Source organism: Glycine soja, chromosome 9 (genome assembly GCF_004193775.1).
Source record: "Glycine soja cultivar W05 chromosome 9, ASM419377v2, whole genome shotgun sequence".
NCBI classification, from domain to species: domain Eukaryota; kingdom Viridiplantae; phylum Streptophyta; class Magnoliopsida; order Fabales; family Fabaceae; genus Glycine; species Glycine soja.
This window is the reverse complement of record NC_041010.1, coordinates 1,904,610-1,921,547: the sequence shown is the minus strand read 5'-3', so window position 1 is coordinate 1,921,547 and position 16,938 is coordinate 1,904,610. Positions and strand designations below refer to the sequence as shown.

At 32.2% G+C, this 16,938-nt stretch overlaps 3 protein-coding genes across 7 annotated transcripts; 1 reads left to right on the top strand and 2 right to left on the bottom strand.

Annotated features, from left to right (window-relative positions):
- Positions 1 to 91: 91 nt before the first annotated feature.
- Positions 92 to 1,999, bottom strand: LOC114368006 (60S ribosomal protein L13a-4-like). Its single transcript, XM_028325318.1, has 4 exons — positions 1,615 to 1,999; positions 1,048 to 1,164; positions 718 to 805; positions 92 to 451 (listed from the first exon to the last, which is right to left on the bottom strand). The coding sequence occupies exons 1-4, from the start codon at positions 1,884 to 1,886 to the stop codon at positions 308 to 310; spliced, it is 621 nt and encodes a 206-aa protein (XP_028181119.1). The 5' UTR covers positions 1,887 to 1,999; the 3' UTR covers positions 92 to 307.
- Positions 2,000 to 2,769: 770 nt separating this feature from the next.
- On the top strand, positions 2,770 to 8,415 carry LOC114367374 (nuclear transcription factor Y subunit A-7-like). Of its 5 annotated transcripts, none has more exons than XM_028324544.1 (6): positions 2,770 to 2,865; positions 4,092 to 4,151; positions 6,560 to 6,634; positions 7,211 to 7,312; positions 7,397 to 7,561; positions 7,797 to 8,415. In XM_028324544.1, exons 2-6 carry the CDS (start codon positions 4,140 to 4,142, stop codon positions 7,980 to 7,982), a joined length of 540 nt encoding a protein of 179 aa, XP_028180345.1. In that variant the 5' UTR covers positions 2,770 to 2,865; positions 4,092 to 4,139; the 3' UTR covers positions 7,983 to 8,415. The 5 variants fall into 5 exon arrangements, with proteins under 5 accessions (XP_028180345.1, XP_028180343.1, XP_028180346.1 ...); XM_028324542.1 differs by having other exon boundaries at positions 6,560 to 6,696; XM_028324545.1 differs by lacking the exon at positions 2,770 to 2,865 and adding an exon at positions 2,878 to 3,105.
- Positions 8,416 to 8,983: 568 nt separating this feature from the next.
- Positions 8,984 to 9,686, bottom strand: LOC114367375 (ubiquitin-40S ribosomal protein S27a-like). Its single transcript, XM_028324547.1, has one exon. It carries the CDS (start codon positions 9,635 to 9,637, stop codon positions 9,170 to 9,172), a length of 468 nt encoding a protein of 155 aa, XP_028180348.1. The 5' UTR covers positions 9,638 to 9,686; the 3' UTR covers positions 8,984 to 9,169.
- Between the last annotated feature and the right edge of the window lie 7,252 nt (positions 9,687 to 16,938).

Sequence of the window (16,938 nt, the reverse complement as noted above, 5' to 3'; positions counted from 1 at the left end):
ACGCTGGTTATTTCCAGAAACAAACAAGAATTGCAAACCAAAAGCTAAAACAAATTTTGGAAAAATTACTATGCCTAGAGCAGGCAAAGGGTAACACAGTGAACAGCTTTTTTCTTTTTTCCCAAGGCAATGGAAAACTTCTGGATGACAAAAATTATACAAAACACACAATTAAATAAAAAACAGCTTCCAAGATGATCAGATATCAAATCTATGATCCAATAACAAAGCAACCTCAAGCAAAATTGAAAGGTAGTTCAATTTGGTATAAGTGGCATAAAAAATTTCAAACACTAACAAAAACTACTCAATACTTAACAGGAGCAAGAACATCAAGTTGGGAACCGAGCTTCTCTTCAGCAACCTTCTCAGCTTTCACCCTTAATTTGTTGAGTTGCTTCTTTCTCTCGTAAACCACCGCTGCCTTCTCCTTTCTCTTCTTCTCCAGCTCCTGTGAGCAATAAAAATACCCATATGTCAACAAACACAATTACAAAAAATCCAAAACATTCCAACATTCTAATTTTAATTCCCCTTTAGGTTTGAACAAGGAAAAAACTTTTCATAATCACAATCATAATGGTAATAATAGATAAATAGCAAACATGGTCTTTCACAATGAGCAATGAGATTATATTAAAATATGTTGATCAGTTGTAGAAAATGCACATTTTGAAATATTAAGATAGCAAAACCTCTCACAAGGCAAACACTTACCCTAATGGTATCATAGTAGCTCCATCCAACTTCAGATGACAACCTGCCCAGCACACAATACTTGTGTCCCTTCTGAAGCCTCAACACCCTGATTCCAATTTTTATCAATTAGTCCACATTCACAAGATAAACAACACGTATTTATCCAATGTAGGAGTTTAATAGGCTTGCCCTATAACATAAAACTTTTTTTACACTTACATCCCATCACAAACCAAAGCATATGATAAATTTATCAACATCATTTCTGATTTGTCGCTAATACGTGCTTATTAAACTCTTGACACATATTGAAAACTAAACGATTCAGAAAGACAGAAAAACTCTTACTTGAGTGCATCAGGAACAACCATTCTCTTGGTCTTGTCATATGGAGGAGGGATTCCTTCATAAACCTTCAAACGAGCAAGAGCAGCTTCCCCACGCTTTGTCTTGTGTGGTATCATTCTACAAAAACACAAACGAGTGATTATATTTAGACACCCACAAATTCTAAACTCCCTCTCAACACCTCTTATTTCTCTTTATCTATCTCTCCCTCTCCCTGCCACACTACACCATCAATCAATCAAATCAAACACTTATCTATCCTCTCTTCCTTTCTCACTCAAGATGTATACGGCTAATGGGGTATATAAGAATCACTCTACAAAAACAAAACCCCCCCACAACAAATTAAACCACACTTCTCCTAAAAGTTCCCAACTTTTAAAGAATAGGTTGTGGGTTCAAATCCCCCGTTAACAAAAACTAACAAATAACATTTAACAGCCGATAAAAAAAATCATTCTACGAAAACAAAAACACCCCACGACAAATTAAAACACGCTTGTGTTGGAAAGTTATAAACTTTAAAAGGAATTAAAGTAAAAAAAAAAAAAGTGAGTAATGACTGACCCACGAACGGTGCGCCAGAAGATCTTGGAGGGGGCACGGAAGTGGATGGGGCCATGGGAGGGTTTGGTGTTCATGCGTTTGCGAAGGAACCTCAAGTATTTCATCTTCTGCCTCACCAGCCCGCCCGAGATGCAAATCTCTTCACAGCGAACGACCACCACTTTCTGGCCGTTCAGAAGCTCCTTCGCCACGATGGAGGCTAGACGACCCAGCATGTGGTGGCGCGCGTCCACCACCACCCGCTTTGCGCAGATTCCAGAACCTGACACCATCTTCTTCTTCGTCCCGAAAACAACACAAACGGCACAAGGCAAACCCCTCTTGTTTGTTGCTGCTGGATGCTCAAGGAAGAGCACATTAGGGTTTTTGAAGACTCGCCTTTTGTGGGTTGGGTTTTATGGGCCAAGCCCAACACAGCCTTTAACTATTTTACTTGTGATTATTTCTTGATAATTTCTGCCACACTGTTCTTACATGTACGAGAATAGTGAGAAACTACTTTTTTTTTTAATATGATTTTATACTAGTGATAAATAATTTAAACGATAATATCAGATTATTTTAAATAATTCTTATATATTTGATTAGTAATTTTGTAGTGTATTGTATTATTATACTGTTTGTTTTAATTTAAATATATTTCAACTTATCAAAAACATATTTAAAATTATAAGATTTTTTTGTCACTATTAGTGTCAAATATTTATTTATTTTATTGATTATTAATTTTTGTCAAAAATTTATCCAACACCTCTAATGAGGTATTATTTTTCAATCACTTTTTTTTTCTTAACTCAATTCTTTAGATTTGAGTTCACTTGACCAATTATGCATTATTATTTAAAATTATAAAATGAATATGCATAATTAATTCAAATATAAAGTAAAAAACATAAAATAAAAACTAAAATTTATTTTAAAAAAAGGCCAAGTATGTTTTGTTCTCTGTAAAATTTGTGAAATCCAAAATTGGTCCCTAAAATAATTTGATTTCATTACAATTGTTGCATAGAGGCTTTAAGTAAATTCATTAACAGAGTTAATACTTACAAACCGTAATATATTAAAAGTTTAAAGTGGAAAACCCACTTTCAAATTTCACATATTTTAGAGACACCAAATACCTACTTTACCCTTTTAGAAATTACGAAGTCAGTTAAGTTTGCCTTTATTTGTGTGGGTGGGTGTGGTGTGGATAGGTGGCAGCTACGACACAACACAACACAACACAACACAACACAGTCCTAAGTTGTAAGAAACACTCTCTTCTCCTTTCTCACTATTGTTCTGTTACTGTTTTTTGCAGCAACACTTCAGTTCAATTAACGAACTACACCACTTTCTTTCTCTTCTTCGACTGCTCTGTAACCGAAAACCTCCCTTTCCCAGTTTCGAATCTTTTGTTTCTGCCTTTGGTTACTGTTTTTCCGAGCCATGCTATTCATTATTGTCCTTCGAATCGGATTGGTAACAAGGAATTTATGTGTGTAGGTGTGTGTATAAATATATAAGTTGTGCTTGCTAGCTTGATTTGAACTTCTTTCTTTGTATTATTGGTTGGTTATGCTTACGAGTCTTTGAATTTGAATCCTATGGTTTTACTATTGGGCTAAGAATTGGAAAAGGTAGCTTGCAAATTTATAATTACCAGCTTGGTAACTTGGTTAGTTGTGAATATGGGTCTGCATAATTAAAATGGTATTCAGATGTGATTTTAGGAGATGGTTATGCACTGAATTTAAGATGTTAGGTTAAACCTCAAAATGAGGAATAGTGTCAATTTTTTTACATTGGATAGGTTAAACAACCCTTTTCCTTGATTTGTTGTTTTAATTAAATTTTATCATATCTTAAATGGATTAGTAGTTTATTTTGGTGGTTCCATTATATTCCAATCCAAAATCCTTATGTTTGTCCCCCAAATCCTATTCTTAGAGCTATGATTAATAGGTGTTTCTAAATCAATTTGATATACAATTGAATTGTCTTCTGCAGACCCTTTTAGTGGACTCTTTTAATAATCCATAGAATATGAAAATTGAATTACTTGTATGCTCTCTACTCCCTTGGCTGCAGTAATTGGCGGTACAGTAAATGATTGACTATAAGTTTAGTGGGACTGTGGGAGGCACTTCATTTCTACCTTGGGTGAAAATTGGAGACCATGCCTAACCACAAGTCACATGGTTAAGCTATCTTGAGTTCTTCATACAAAATGATGGAGAATTAAAGGGGAATGTAGACCATAGGATTCAAATGGGGTAGACAAAATTGAAGTGTGCCTTAAGTGTTGTTTGAGATAGAAAGGCACGACTTAATCTTAAGGGGAAATTTTACCTCACAAGTCACAACTATAAGACCTGTGATGTTGTATGTAAATGGAATTTATTTTTGTTTTATGCCTACATCTATGTTTTAACATATAATATCCAAAAGATAACTTCTTGAGTTTTATTAACTATGTGTTCTGCTTCCAGATTGGGACACTGTATTGCATGTAAATCAGGAAATCATGACTTCTACTCATGACCTCTCAGGTATTTACATTGAAAAAACCCTTTTCCAATTATCTTTTAAGCTACCTTTTTAATTTGTTATAAGTGCATAACATTTATTTCTCAGTAGTATACAATTTATGGGAGAATTTCATGGTTTGTTGTCTGATTTGATCACCCATGTAAGAACATTTGTTCAACAGAAATGATCACCTTGACATGCATTCTAAATGCAATAGTTGTGGTGATACTAGGGTGTTCGCCAGAACTTATGTGCTACGGTGAAAGTTTTATTGAATTGCAGCTAGACTTGCAATGATGAGTGGACTGAAATCTGGGTATTGAGCTGCAATCAAAATGGCACAAAAATCAGGAATGTTGTCATTGATGAGTGGGCAAAGTTGAGATGGAAAACCATTCAAGATGGCTTGGGAATGTAAGACGAATGGATGATGACCTACATTGGTCCTTGTAAATGTGGTATTGTGGTATTGCTGAATATGCCCCTTTAAAAAGAGATGACGAGACAAAAAGGACATGGTGGAAGACTATTTAGAAGGATGGGGAGTACCTAGGGAGACCCACATATTGTCTTATTTCAAGCCTTAAACCTATTATTTTATATTTCATAAACTCAACTTTGGAACTTATTTGTTCTAATTTTAGCTAGTCCCTTGTTAGCCTATTTGACATTCATTTTAATTTTGGCCAATTCATGCAATAGTTACCTTTCTGACCTACTACCATATTGTTTTTATTTTCTGTTTGTTTGAGTAAGAATGTCACCCTTGACAAATATAATGTGAATATGAAATCTATATTCTAAAAGATTATGGTGTGAAGTGCTGAGCTGTAATAATGTGCATAAAATAATGCTTATAAATATTTTCCTAAAACTATTGAAGCATAAATGTCTATTTGAAGCTTTTTGTCTCTCAATGAAAGGTACACCTGTGCAGGATGGAATTGGGGTTGGAATTTGAATATCTTATTAATATTCATCTAGAAATTGAAACATATCTTCTTTATCTAATTCCCTGTCTGTTCATCTGTTTTTTCGTTGGAAAAATGCCAGAGAAAATGATGTTAGTAAACAATAAATCCCTAACATATATAAAAAGCTAATAATTGCAGGATGTACAGAAATTAACCCTAAATTCTTTTTTTTCCCAAGTTTCTTCGTACCCCATTGCCCAGAGGCTCTTCGCTATGCGAAGGTATGGGGGAGGGATGTTGTACGCAGCCTTACCCTTACATATACAAAGAGGCTGTTTCCGGATTCGAACCCATGACCAACAGGTCACCAAGGCACAACTTTACCACTGCACCAGGGCTCGCCCTCTGTATAATAACTAAGTAAAAACTAAGATAATTTTTTTTTGTGGTTGCTGAGAAAAATTAATTACACTATCTCTATTTATTAATATTAAGCAAATTGCAAATTCTGTTTTTATGGGCTACTATTTTTACTTATGGTGTACAATTCTTACTGGATTACTTCGTGAGATTCTCACTGTATTACTGGATTCAGTAGTATATGTTCTCAGTTTTACAGTCTGTCTATTTCTTGTTCTGCAATTTATTATTAATTAAATTCTGTTTATTTTCTCTCCTTTTTTCTTCTCTTATTTTTATTTAGATATCTCTATTCTTTTTTATTGCTGTATTGAATAGCTGTCCTTCAGTGATTTTAAATGACTGAAAGTCGTTAGTTTAAGATTGAAGGAATTTGAAACAACACAAACTCCTGTTCTTTACTCTGTAGCAGCGTAAGTTATCTTTTAACCAAAGTAGTGTGCATGAATAATAAATCTTCAACATCCTAAACAAACCACTAACTCGTACCTTCTCCCCCCAATAAAGCCTCACTTCATGCCCAAAGAAAATAAAATAAGTAAATTACAAAGAAGAAATTATAAAAGCTCACTTTATTTGACAGATTAGGCATAAAAGTTCCATTCAAAGAATATCCCTTTCTCTTCTGTTTGTTTGAAACTAAATATTTTCGGCAGCCTCTGTTTCTCTTAAAACTTACAAACTGAACATACATCCCTTTCAAACTGACAGATTGGGCATAAAGTTCCATTCAAAGAATATCCCTTTTTTCTCTTTGTTTCTTCCAAACTAAATATATTCAGCATCTTCTGTTTCTTTTAGAACTCGTAACTAAACATTGATCTGGAGCTTTTGTGTTCCGAGTGGAGTAGATGCTTCTGCATTCTGGTTATGGTACATGAGTAGAAAATTATTTCTTGCTTAGCTTCGTGGCCCTATTTGGTTGACTTTCAATTATTTATCTTAATATTTTTTTATTTTTTTGAGTTAGTCTGCCATGCTATCTAAAGTGGTGTTTTTCTTAAAGTGATGCATTTGACTAGTCCAATCACCCCCCAAAAAAATGTACAGAAGTAATGGCTAATCCTGAAGTTATTCAACTCATTGGTGTCTAGATAATGAAGCTGATGACCAGCAGCAGTCGGAATCACAAATGGAGCCTTTATCTGCAAATGGAATTTCTTATGCAGGTATTGCTACTCAGAATGTTCAGTATGCAACACCTTCACAGCTTGGAACTGGGCATGCTGTGGTATGAACTTCACATTTTAATGGGCCATCTTATCATTGTCTTAGTAAACAATATATGTTTTGGTTTGCCATCCTCAGTGCTCTCATTGGAGCTGGTATCTCAGTAAATGCTTAGGAATGTTTTGTTTTGTATTGGTCATAGGCTCAGCCTTTTGATGTCATCAAATAATGAAGTTTTGTCCGAATTTTGCTGTTTTCCTTGGAGGTTTTGTTTGATGATGAAATTATTTTCTTTTTAAATAACCCTAGTTTTTTTTACCTGACAATTGAAGGTTAGTGAATGATTGCCTGAGCAAGTACTGGTGCCAGTTGTTATCATGTTATGTTGATGTAATATAAAGAAGTAAGAAGTGGCCGCTCAGACTTGGTCAGGCAATTGAATTACTTCTTTGTCCCATTGGCCCTCCTGGATTTTCTTATCTCATTGCTGTTGGTTTTTCTGTCCTGTCATATTTTAGAAAATAAACTGTGTTTGAACTTTACTGATTTTTGTTGCTTGGTGTATCTAATTGAAGGTACCGCCCACTTACCCATATCCAGATCCATACTACAGAAGTATCTTTGCTCCCTATGATGCACAAACTTATCCCCCACAACCCTATGGTGGAAATCCAATGGTTCATTCTAATCTTTTGTTGTTGATGTTTGCAATATAGTGTTTCTTGTTATGTTCCTCACTATTGAATCGTTTCCTGTGCCAGGTCCACCTTCAGTTAATGGGAATTCAACAAGCAGGTGTTCCTTTGCCAACTGATACAGTTGAGGAGCCTGTGTTTGTCAATGCAAAACAGTATCATGGTATATTAAGACGCAGACAGTCCCGTGCTAAAGCTGAATCAGAAAAAAAGGCTGCAAGGAATCGGAAGGTATATCCCTACCCCTATCTGTTCTCATGTTCCTCTTTAATAATGCGAAAAGATGATTAAGAAAAACTAATTGTTAAAAAAGGAAAACGAAGGGAAGAAGGTTCCTGGAAGTTGTGTTGTTAGCTGCTAACTTCTAGATGTTGATATTTTTGTGTGTGCCTACATGGATTTGTTTGACTCACAAACTTCCATGCATCCTTCATGGATTTACTTGATCCTTAAACAAATGTTTCAGCCATACTTGCATGAATCTCGACATTTGCATGCACTGAGAAGAGCAAGAGGATGTGGAGGTCGGTTTTTGAATTCAAAGAAAGATGAGAATCAACAGGATGAGGTTGCATCAACTGACGAATCACAGTCCACTATCAATCTCAATTCTGATAAAAATGAGCTTGCACCATCAGATAGAACATCCTAAAACTACAGAAATGGTGATGCTGTAGATTGCAGGGATCTGTTGTGTATATCTATATTGGGAGATGAATCTCCAACCAACAGTATCCTCAGATATCTCCCTATTATTCATTCTGTCGTACAACGCCATAGGTATAAGTATAGGTTGTGTAGTAGGTATGTTAGGAGGTTGCAAAATAAAACAAGTAAAATGTAAATTGAAGTGATTCAACTAAGTCTATCCCCAATGTGGTCCTTTCTTGCCTTTTTAGGTATTTTTATTGTGTGGGCTTTTCTTTGTATTATTTGGTGCCTCTGAGGGAAAGAGAAGAGATTATCCGAATGCGTGATGGTTTGGTTGGATCATGTTTATTTAGCTTGTGAGAATTAATTGTTGTAGCACTCTTTTGATTTGTTGTTATAAACGAGGATGAAAAGTTTAAACCAGGATTGGTCAAGTTCCGCACAGTTGCAGATAGAAGGAAGAGGTTCACATTTCATGAAGTATAATGAATGGATCTTATTATGTTAGCTGCGAACTAAATCTGTGTCCATTATTTGTGCCTTTTAACATACTGTGAATCAACCAGCCACCGTCTAATCTTTTAGAAGGATTTTATTATGAAACACAACATTTCTCTTCATCAATACTTGCCTCACAAGAATGCTCAAAATGCTTCGCCATTTTGCATAAAAAATTGCTGCATTTAGCAACAAATGCAACTGAAGTCAGCCTCTCAATATCACTATATTCATTTCATAATTCACACTCCTGATGTACCTAGAACGTTGTTATACTACATAATTGAACACAAGAAAGAATCCATAATACGCACTCGATCCTTATGTAATTGCTTAAGAATAGAAAACATATGCGTTCAAAACAAAACCCCATGGGTTAAAGTATCAGAATTAATAATTTTCAAATTTCCTTATTTATTTAGTAAAGATACTAACATTAAGTTATCGATAAAGTAAAACTGATTTTACCTATAAATTTCCATCAAATTTCGTAAATTCAGTCATAAATCACTCACTTCATTTCAAAATTAAAATCAAATTCAAAAAATAATGCATCAAGATTTAAGCAGTCATAATAATATGAAAAGGCAGATCATTTAGGCAGTCATAATAATAAATATGCGACCCCAAAAAAAAACAGTATTATACTAAAATAAAATTCCAAAATTCAGAAACAAATGGAAAACAATCCTAAGCTTCAGATTTCTGGTAAACATAGGTCAATCCGCACTTGCCACAGTAGTGGCGGTCGAAGTGGTTGGCCATGAAGGTCCCGGCGCCACATTCGGCATTGGGGCACTCCTTGCGGAGCCTCTGGAGCTTGCCGGAGTCGTCGACCTTGTAGAACTGGAGGAGGGCGAGCTTGACCTTCTTGTGCTTGTGCTTGATCTTCTTGGGCTTGGTGTAGGTCTTCTTCTTGCGCTTCTTGGCGCCGCCGCGGAGGCGGAGGACGAGGTGGAGGGTGGACTCCTTCTGGATGTTGTAGTCGGCAAGGGTGCGCCCGTCCTCCAGCTGCTTTCCGGCGAAGATCAGGCGCTGCTGATCCGGCGGGATGCCCTCCTTGTCCTGGATCTTCGCCTTCACATTGTCGATCGTGTCCGAAGACTCTACCTCTAGGGTTATCGTCTTCCCCGTTAGGGTTTTCACGAATATCTGCATTGTGGCTAGCTAGGGTTTCACTCAAACTCAGGATTGTTGTTGCTTGTCACCCATTTAAGGGTTGTTTTGTTGTCATCCTTGGGCCTAAGTTTTGTCAGACTCGGCCCACTTTTTCGGTTTAATTTTATTAAGAAAAATATTCAATTTCTTGTTTGTTTAGTTTTTAAAAAAATAAAAAATAAAAGTTTAGGTTAACTATGAAAGGCCTCAAGACTCAAATAACATTGACAGATTACTCATTAATAAGGTCCTTACATCCACAATAGGAATCAAATCCACACATATTTTAAAGATATAAATTTGCTCTTTATCAACAGGGTGAACTACTTGTTTGTTTAGTTTGAAATGTATACATTTTTTACATTTTAGGTTTTAGAAATTGCTTGTTTTAGACTTTTAATTCTTATACATATTTTTTTAACTTGTTTTGATGTCTATGGATTTGGATAGTAGGGATCAAAATAAATTAAAAAGTGGAATCAAATGTAGAAATTTTTTTAATATAGAGATTAATATGTAAAAATGGTATATGTATAAGTATCAAATAAATACTTAAAATTTAAAAATATAATACAATATAATTATTCAGTAGTCTTTGTAATGTATAAGTATTTATGGGTATAAGCAATTATATATATATATATAATGATATTTTTATTATGTATAATAGTGACTGTTTTTAAAAAAAGGGTAAACATGCAAGTTAGCAGGGTGTGTGAGAGTAACATTATCTCATGCCACAACGTTACACAATACTATACTCTAATGATCCATTTTAATTAAGTTAGAGTTGGGCTCTGGCCCAGCTGAAGTTGGGCTTATGTTTCACACCCATCTAATTTCTTTTGGCATTAAATAAAAACGAAACTAAAAATATATAATAATAATAATAATGATAATAATAATAATAATAAAGGAGTAAGCTTTGCGGGAGTTGATTCTTATTTTTTTTATAATAATATAACAAAAATCAAATAAATATTTAAAGATTGTCACTTTGGGAGTACTTCTTGTTTAGTCATCTAGCAACTTCGATACATCTTAGTTTTTTTTTTAAAGGATATCAGTTTAATAATTTAGAGAAAAAAAATATCGACATACAAAACTTTTTTTTTTTCTTACCAAAAGTACTATGTAACTCTAATTCTCTCTTGTACATTGAAATATATAGGAGCAAGGGTAATATCTTGTTGAGAATATTTTCAAAATAGCCCCCTTCTCCAAATTCAATAAATGATTAAAACAATAAAGAATAAAGCTTTTTGATAAAATGTAAATGAAAGACAACACAATTTTTTATAACAATAATTTCTCCAAAAATACATTTAAGCCAAATAGATATTTGATTGTATCAAAACTAATTTTGCTTTTATTCCTAAACACATATTTGACTAGAAGTAAGAAGGTTTTAAAAATAATTTAAGTTTACATTAAATTTAATTTTAATCAAAAATCAATTTTATAAAATGAAGATTGTCTAAAATCAAGTTTAATTGCTTTTTTTAGGTAGATCAAATATATCTTTTACTCGAGACAATCTTAAATCCAAAATTACCAATTAAATTATAACAATCTCATTCTAATTGATCTTCGTGTTTGCTAGTAATCAAGTTTAATTAGATTAGGCTCACTTTGGATATATTTGTTTTTCATTCCAATGTTTCTCTAGAGAGACAAACAAGAAGTGCAAGCTGGTCAGCAGTAAACGTACGTCGAAGTGTTTTCAACCCAAAGCAAAAGACACCTTAATCTCTGGAGTTTAACTCAAAATCTCACTCATCTGATTACTAATTATAAAGCAGCTTGATGATAAGCAATTGATATTAAGCGGTTCATCTTCCGTACGTACAATAATAGATGAAAACATAAATAAAGATATGAAATCAAATTGCTTCAACCGTTTTCTTGCTTATATAATTATTGTTGAAGACTTGAAGCTATTCATAGATTTGGTTTTACTCGCAAACAAGAAATTGAATGAAGTCATAGAAGTGATTCGTTCCTATTATTGCTGAACATTTTCAATGATTTGATTCTTCAGCTATGTGTCATTCGATCAATATGATTATATATATATATATATCTTCAATGGCAAATGAGGGTTGTCAAAAATTCACAAGAGCAATGTTGGCTTTTTTGTCTTGCATTATCTGGTTCTCAGTGAGTCTACCCTAGCAATCATAACAATTTTGGCTAAAACTCTCAACGTTGTTGCGATTTGTCTTATTGCTGCAAAACTACTTGTTTTTTTTTCTCACCCTTTTCACTTTTTATTTACCAGAAATTTTGGATAATGGGTTGAGAAGTGTTCTCTATCACTAACTTGTCATTTGTCCTTTTCTATGTGTGATTTTATTCGTTTTCTCAATAATAATGATGCTTCATTTTAACATGACTATACATTAAAGGTTTTTTAATGTGATCAGTTTGATTATTTTACTGTATATTAAAACAGTCAAATAAATATAGAATGAATTACATTATTTTTATAAACACTTTTAACAATATTTTATTTTACTCTAACTCATTTTTTAATTAATTTTTCAATATTATATCACTCGTTTTATCCTATAATTTCTCCTTTTTATTTGTCTCTTAATTGTAAAAATAGTGATAAAATGTTGTTGTAAGAAAAAAATTATAGAATTAAAGTAAGATGCATTCTCCTTCCTCTTAAATTCCATATCATGAAGACTAAAGAGGAAAGCAATATATCGTAAATTTCCTTTAGGTTGTGAAATCAATATTTAGGTTTTAATATAATCCAAAACTATGAATTCAGAGCTAATTAACAGGGGAAGTGTTTCTGTGTTTGGAGACATCTTTCACCTACAGTATTTTACAAAGGTCAGATTTTTCCTTTTGGACAAAACTTACATATAATTTCTTAGGTGCTTGTTGTGTTGATCTTTAGTTAGAATTAAAATTTTACCTCAATCATTTGGGTAATTCTTTAATGAAAATTTTTAATACACATATTATTGAAATAAACTTTAACTCTAATTAAAAAAACAACTCAAATAATATCTAAAGTAAAGAAGTGTAATTAACTTTTCTCCTTTACCTTCTATCAAATGCATTTTCCCAATAACAAATGCACCATTTTTCGGGCTAGCAAGTCTATCCCACCCTTGAAAGCATTTTGCCTAAGTTAAATGCAATTCTTATTGTATCAATTAAACTACCAACATTTTGGCAGCAATTTCAGCGTATAACAATATTTGGAAGTCGACAAGAAACAAAGTTAGGAGCAAATTACCAAAAGTGAGTACACATAAAAACATGTTTGGGAATCTTATTCAGAAATGTAATTATGCTTTTGACCTCAACAACTTATCAATCATTTTCAAGCCAGAATTTGAACTGCCAAGAACCAGCTGAAAAGTTTACATTGATAACCTTTTTTTTACATATGAATTGATGATAAGAGGTGGAATTTTCTGACTCTTTTAAACCTTTCGTTACCCATTATTTTTTATATCTCTTGATTAAGTTTGAATTCCTCAAGTAGCATAGCGGTCTCTCGTGGTTCACTATATTGAGAATATTCCATAATTTGCCACTGATTAATTTAAAATTTCTGAAGATTATGAGCCAGAAAAGTTAGGTTCTTTTCTGGACACTATACTTGACTAGACCTCAACTTATTAATTGACTTTGATCATCAACTATGAACTTACATGACATAAATAAAACAACCTCCCACTCCCAAAACGAAGAGAAGAAGAAAAAAATATCTTACTATACTTAATAGTAGTAATAACATTCAGAAAAATAGGCTTTCACCCATAGCATAGCAGCATTTGACTAGAACCTAACTGTAAATAATTTATAATTTTATGTACGCATATTAAGCTAAATTTTCAATGTTAAGTAGGTACATTTTTTTAAATAAAAAAAAACGGCCTGAGCCTTATGCCCACGTATAAATAGTTGACGGATTTGATAAATAGAATGGAAGGATTATTGTAAACTTCTCCATCATGTCTTTAATTCTTATGAAATATATATATATATATATATATATATATATATATATATATATATATATATATATTCAACATACCAAAGAAAAATTCAAAATCTACATAATAAAGTGAAAGAATTACATGTCTAATATAGAATATAGATTATGGCTTAAGCATTTTATACGTGTTCTGTACTCCCACTAACTTACCATTTCAATATTCACGAAAAAGGATATTCTCAAATGAATCAAGTCTGTTCGGAAACATTAAGTGAGATTTAATTTCAAAGACAATTTCAAATGTTCAAATGAAAGAAACCAAGCATTTGAAGTAGAATAACGCATTATTTTATTATTATTTTTTCATTTTATGCAACATTATATTGTCACTCTATCATTGACACACAAAAAGAAAGTGACTATCTAGAAAACTCGATTTTGGGTTTATTGGTTGTTTAATTATATTTTTAGTTTCTTTTATTTTTATATTATATTTTTTAAAATCCAAACAAAATAATTTTGTTTTAAAAAAAAATTAAATACATTTAGTCCTTTCATCAAATATTTTAATCCTTCAAAATCTATACTTTTATTCAAATACATGATGATTTATGATAAATTTTAAATACGGAGCAATTTTAAAAGTTTCAAACTTATAAATTTGTTACATTTTTACACTTTCGAAAACTAAAATTTGTCAACGATTTACATAGGAACGAAAATAACTATTTAAAAAAAATCAATTAAAACTTGTGTTTTGCTTGAGGATATGTCAGCTAGACTTGCCAAATCTGAAATATTGAACAAGGAAAGTATTTTTTTTATTTATTCATTTTCCATTTAAATAGACTTCTTTAATTGGAGTTAATATGTTTAAAAACAATTAGAAAACATATTCCAATCATATAGAAGTATATAGCGCATACATAAGAGGATATATATCACATACATTTAACGAGAATGAAGTATATCAATGTCCTTCACACCCATTCTCATTTGAATACACTCCTTTACTAATTGAAGTAGTATACTTCATTTTCATTGAATGCATATGATATATTCTCATATGTGTTTTTTCATATCAATGGAACAATTTAACAAGTTGTAATCAAATATCAAAAACAATTACACACATTATCTTCAAAATTTGAATATGCTTCTAACATGCATTTTATATATGATCTTACGCTTTCAATATAATCTGAGTAATTTAACTTGATTTCATATCTCTTTTAATCTATCATTTTTAAAACTTCAGCTTTTACTTTAATTTGAATTTTTTTAAAAAAAAGCTATCAATAATTAATAATAAAAAGTATCATAATATGATTTATTTATCATACATTTAAAATATAATATATTTCAAAATATTTAATTTACACATTTATTTTGTGCAATGCACATACATACTCAGGTACTAGTTCTATTTTTTTTAAACGGTGTAAAAACTGATATAAGTTTCATCTTTATAATTTAATCTATCCCTTATATACACAGACTACTATGTCATATAGTTGAACGGTTAAAATAAAAATATAAATATGATATTTAATTTTATTAAAAAATAAATGTAAATATTTTTTTAAGAAGTCCATTAATCACTAATTAACTAACTTTTAATACTGACTATGTGTATAGTTATACACTAAAGTTTACATCATGCTAATTTTAATTTGCTAATCTTATTTCGTTAATATTATCATAAATGAAAATGTAACACATACAACATTTTAAATTAACTAGCTAGCAAAGCCCATGGTTAAGTCTTTTAAAAATGTAGGCCTAATTTGTGTATAGAGTCACAACTAAAAACACCAGTTAACCACAAAATGGACCAACATGATGAAACTGAGATAAGTTGAGTGTCAAATAAGAAATACTCCAAATAACCATTTTTTAAAAAAAATAAAATACTAACTTAAGCATGAAATCTTACCAATAGTAACTAGTAAGGAGCGCTAATTGCATTCCTATAGTACATTAAAAATATAGAGATAATGCAAAGTGCAGAATCAATGCATGCATGGCGAATTGGTGGTTATACATGATAGCCAAGTTGGAGACTTGATTTTTTTTTTTTTTTTGAAAGGGAGTTGGAGACTTGTTGATAATGTATGCTCACATAAATGTATCCACGAGACTCTTATGATCGAGAGGAATAATTTGATCTCTTTTGTAAAGTATAATTAATTAGCAATTCAAATTCATAGTATATACTTAAATACCACTACTAATGATAGCGATTAGAAATGATATCTTGCCATAATTAGTTGCAAAGACATTAGATTTTCACTCACATGAGCATCCTATCATGTTCATTTTCTTTATCCAAGCAGCCAGGCACCTTTACACCTCTTATCATGCATGGACCCTCTCAATAAGAAAACAAGATCAAGAGAGAGAGAGATGTAAAATTGAAGCAAAGGCATGCACACAATTCTAGAGTGAGAGTGGTGGTGGTGGTGGGGTCTTGTTGCGAGTGAGTCCATTACACTCTTTTGGTGCATGTAAGGAAAAAAGGTTCATCACCTCAACACCAAGGATTAAAAAACAAAACCCTTTTTTGGGTCCCCGCATGGGACTGGAAGGAATTGAAAGGGACCTCCACCTTTCTTTGTTTTTTTGTTTTTGTTTATTATTTTAACAAAATCACGCAATGTAATATGGAAAACAAAGGTCAGTGGACCTGTCCCAATGGCGGGGTCTCACTGTCCCAAATCTCTTCCTCTTCCAGAAGGAAAGCTATAGGCATAGAGGGGGACTCCATGATCATCACACATAGCAAAGGGAGACAAAAAAACAACCCATTGACTCCTCTTTGAGTCCCCATTTTAAGTTCACATTAATTATATTAAATTTTTACAATAGATTATGATATAATAATAATATTAATAATAAAAAAATATACTAATACATGCCATTAGTTGAAGTGGAAAAATGAAAATGGATTCAATCCACTTAAATAAAATTTTGAATTTGAATTTTATGGACGAAAAAATATAATTAAAAAAAAGAGTCCATGAGTGAGTCATAAAACTGATGATACTCTGTCCCAATGTTATAGGAATCCAATATAACAAATGTCTTAAGACAAAAAGGGGGGAGAGGGACAAGCTAGCACTACTGGATACTACTACAAGCCAAATGAGTGAGTTTTTGCTAAACTTTAATTTGGATCATTGGATGCTTTATTTGAAGACTTAAAGGCTTATGTAAATGTCAACCTTGTAAATATCCAAAAGTCAATTGCTTTTCTCTTGCATTATCTCTCATGCTCTTGGATCCTTATGAGTAAAGGGAAGGAGGTGGGAAACACTATCAATTTGTCAACAAA

Bases quoted from the DNA above. Each gene is read 5' to 3' on its own strand.
- LOC114368006 (XM_028325318.1), bottom strand. From the start codon at position 1,886: ATGGTGTCAGGTTCTGGAATCTGCGCAAAGCGGGTGGTGGTGGACGCG. The intron at 1,165-1,614 runs GTCAGTCATTAC...GTGTTTTTGTAG, and splicing joins TTCTGGCGCACCGTTCGTGG to AATGATACCACACAAGACAA. The intron at 806-1,047 runs GTAAGAGTTTTT...AATTGGAATCAG, and splicing joins GTTGTTCCTGATGCACTCAA to GGTGTTGAGGCTTCAGAAGG.
- LOC114367374 (XM_028324541.1), top strand. The intron at 4,152-6,559 runs GTATTTACATTG...ATTGGTGTCTAG, and splicing joins TTCTACTCATGACCTCTCAG to ATAATGAAGCTGATGACCAG. The intron at 7,313-7,396 runs GTTCATTCTAAT...TTCCTGTGCCAG, and splicing joins CCTATGGTGGAAATCCAATG to GTCCACCTTCAGTTAATGGG.
- LOC114367375 (XM_028324547.1), bottom strand. From the start codon at position 9,637: ATGCAGATATTCGTGAAAACCCTAACGGGGAAGACGATAACCCTAGAG.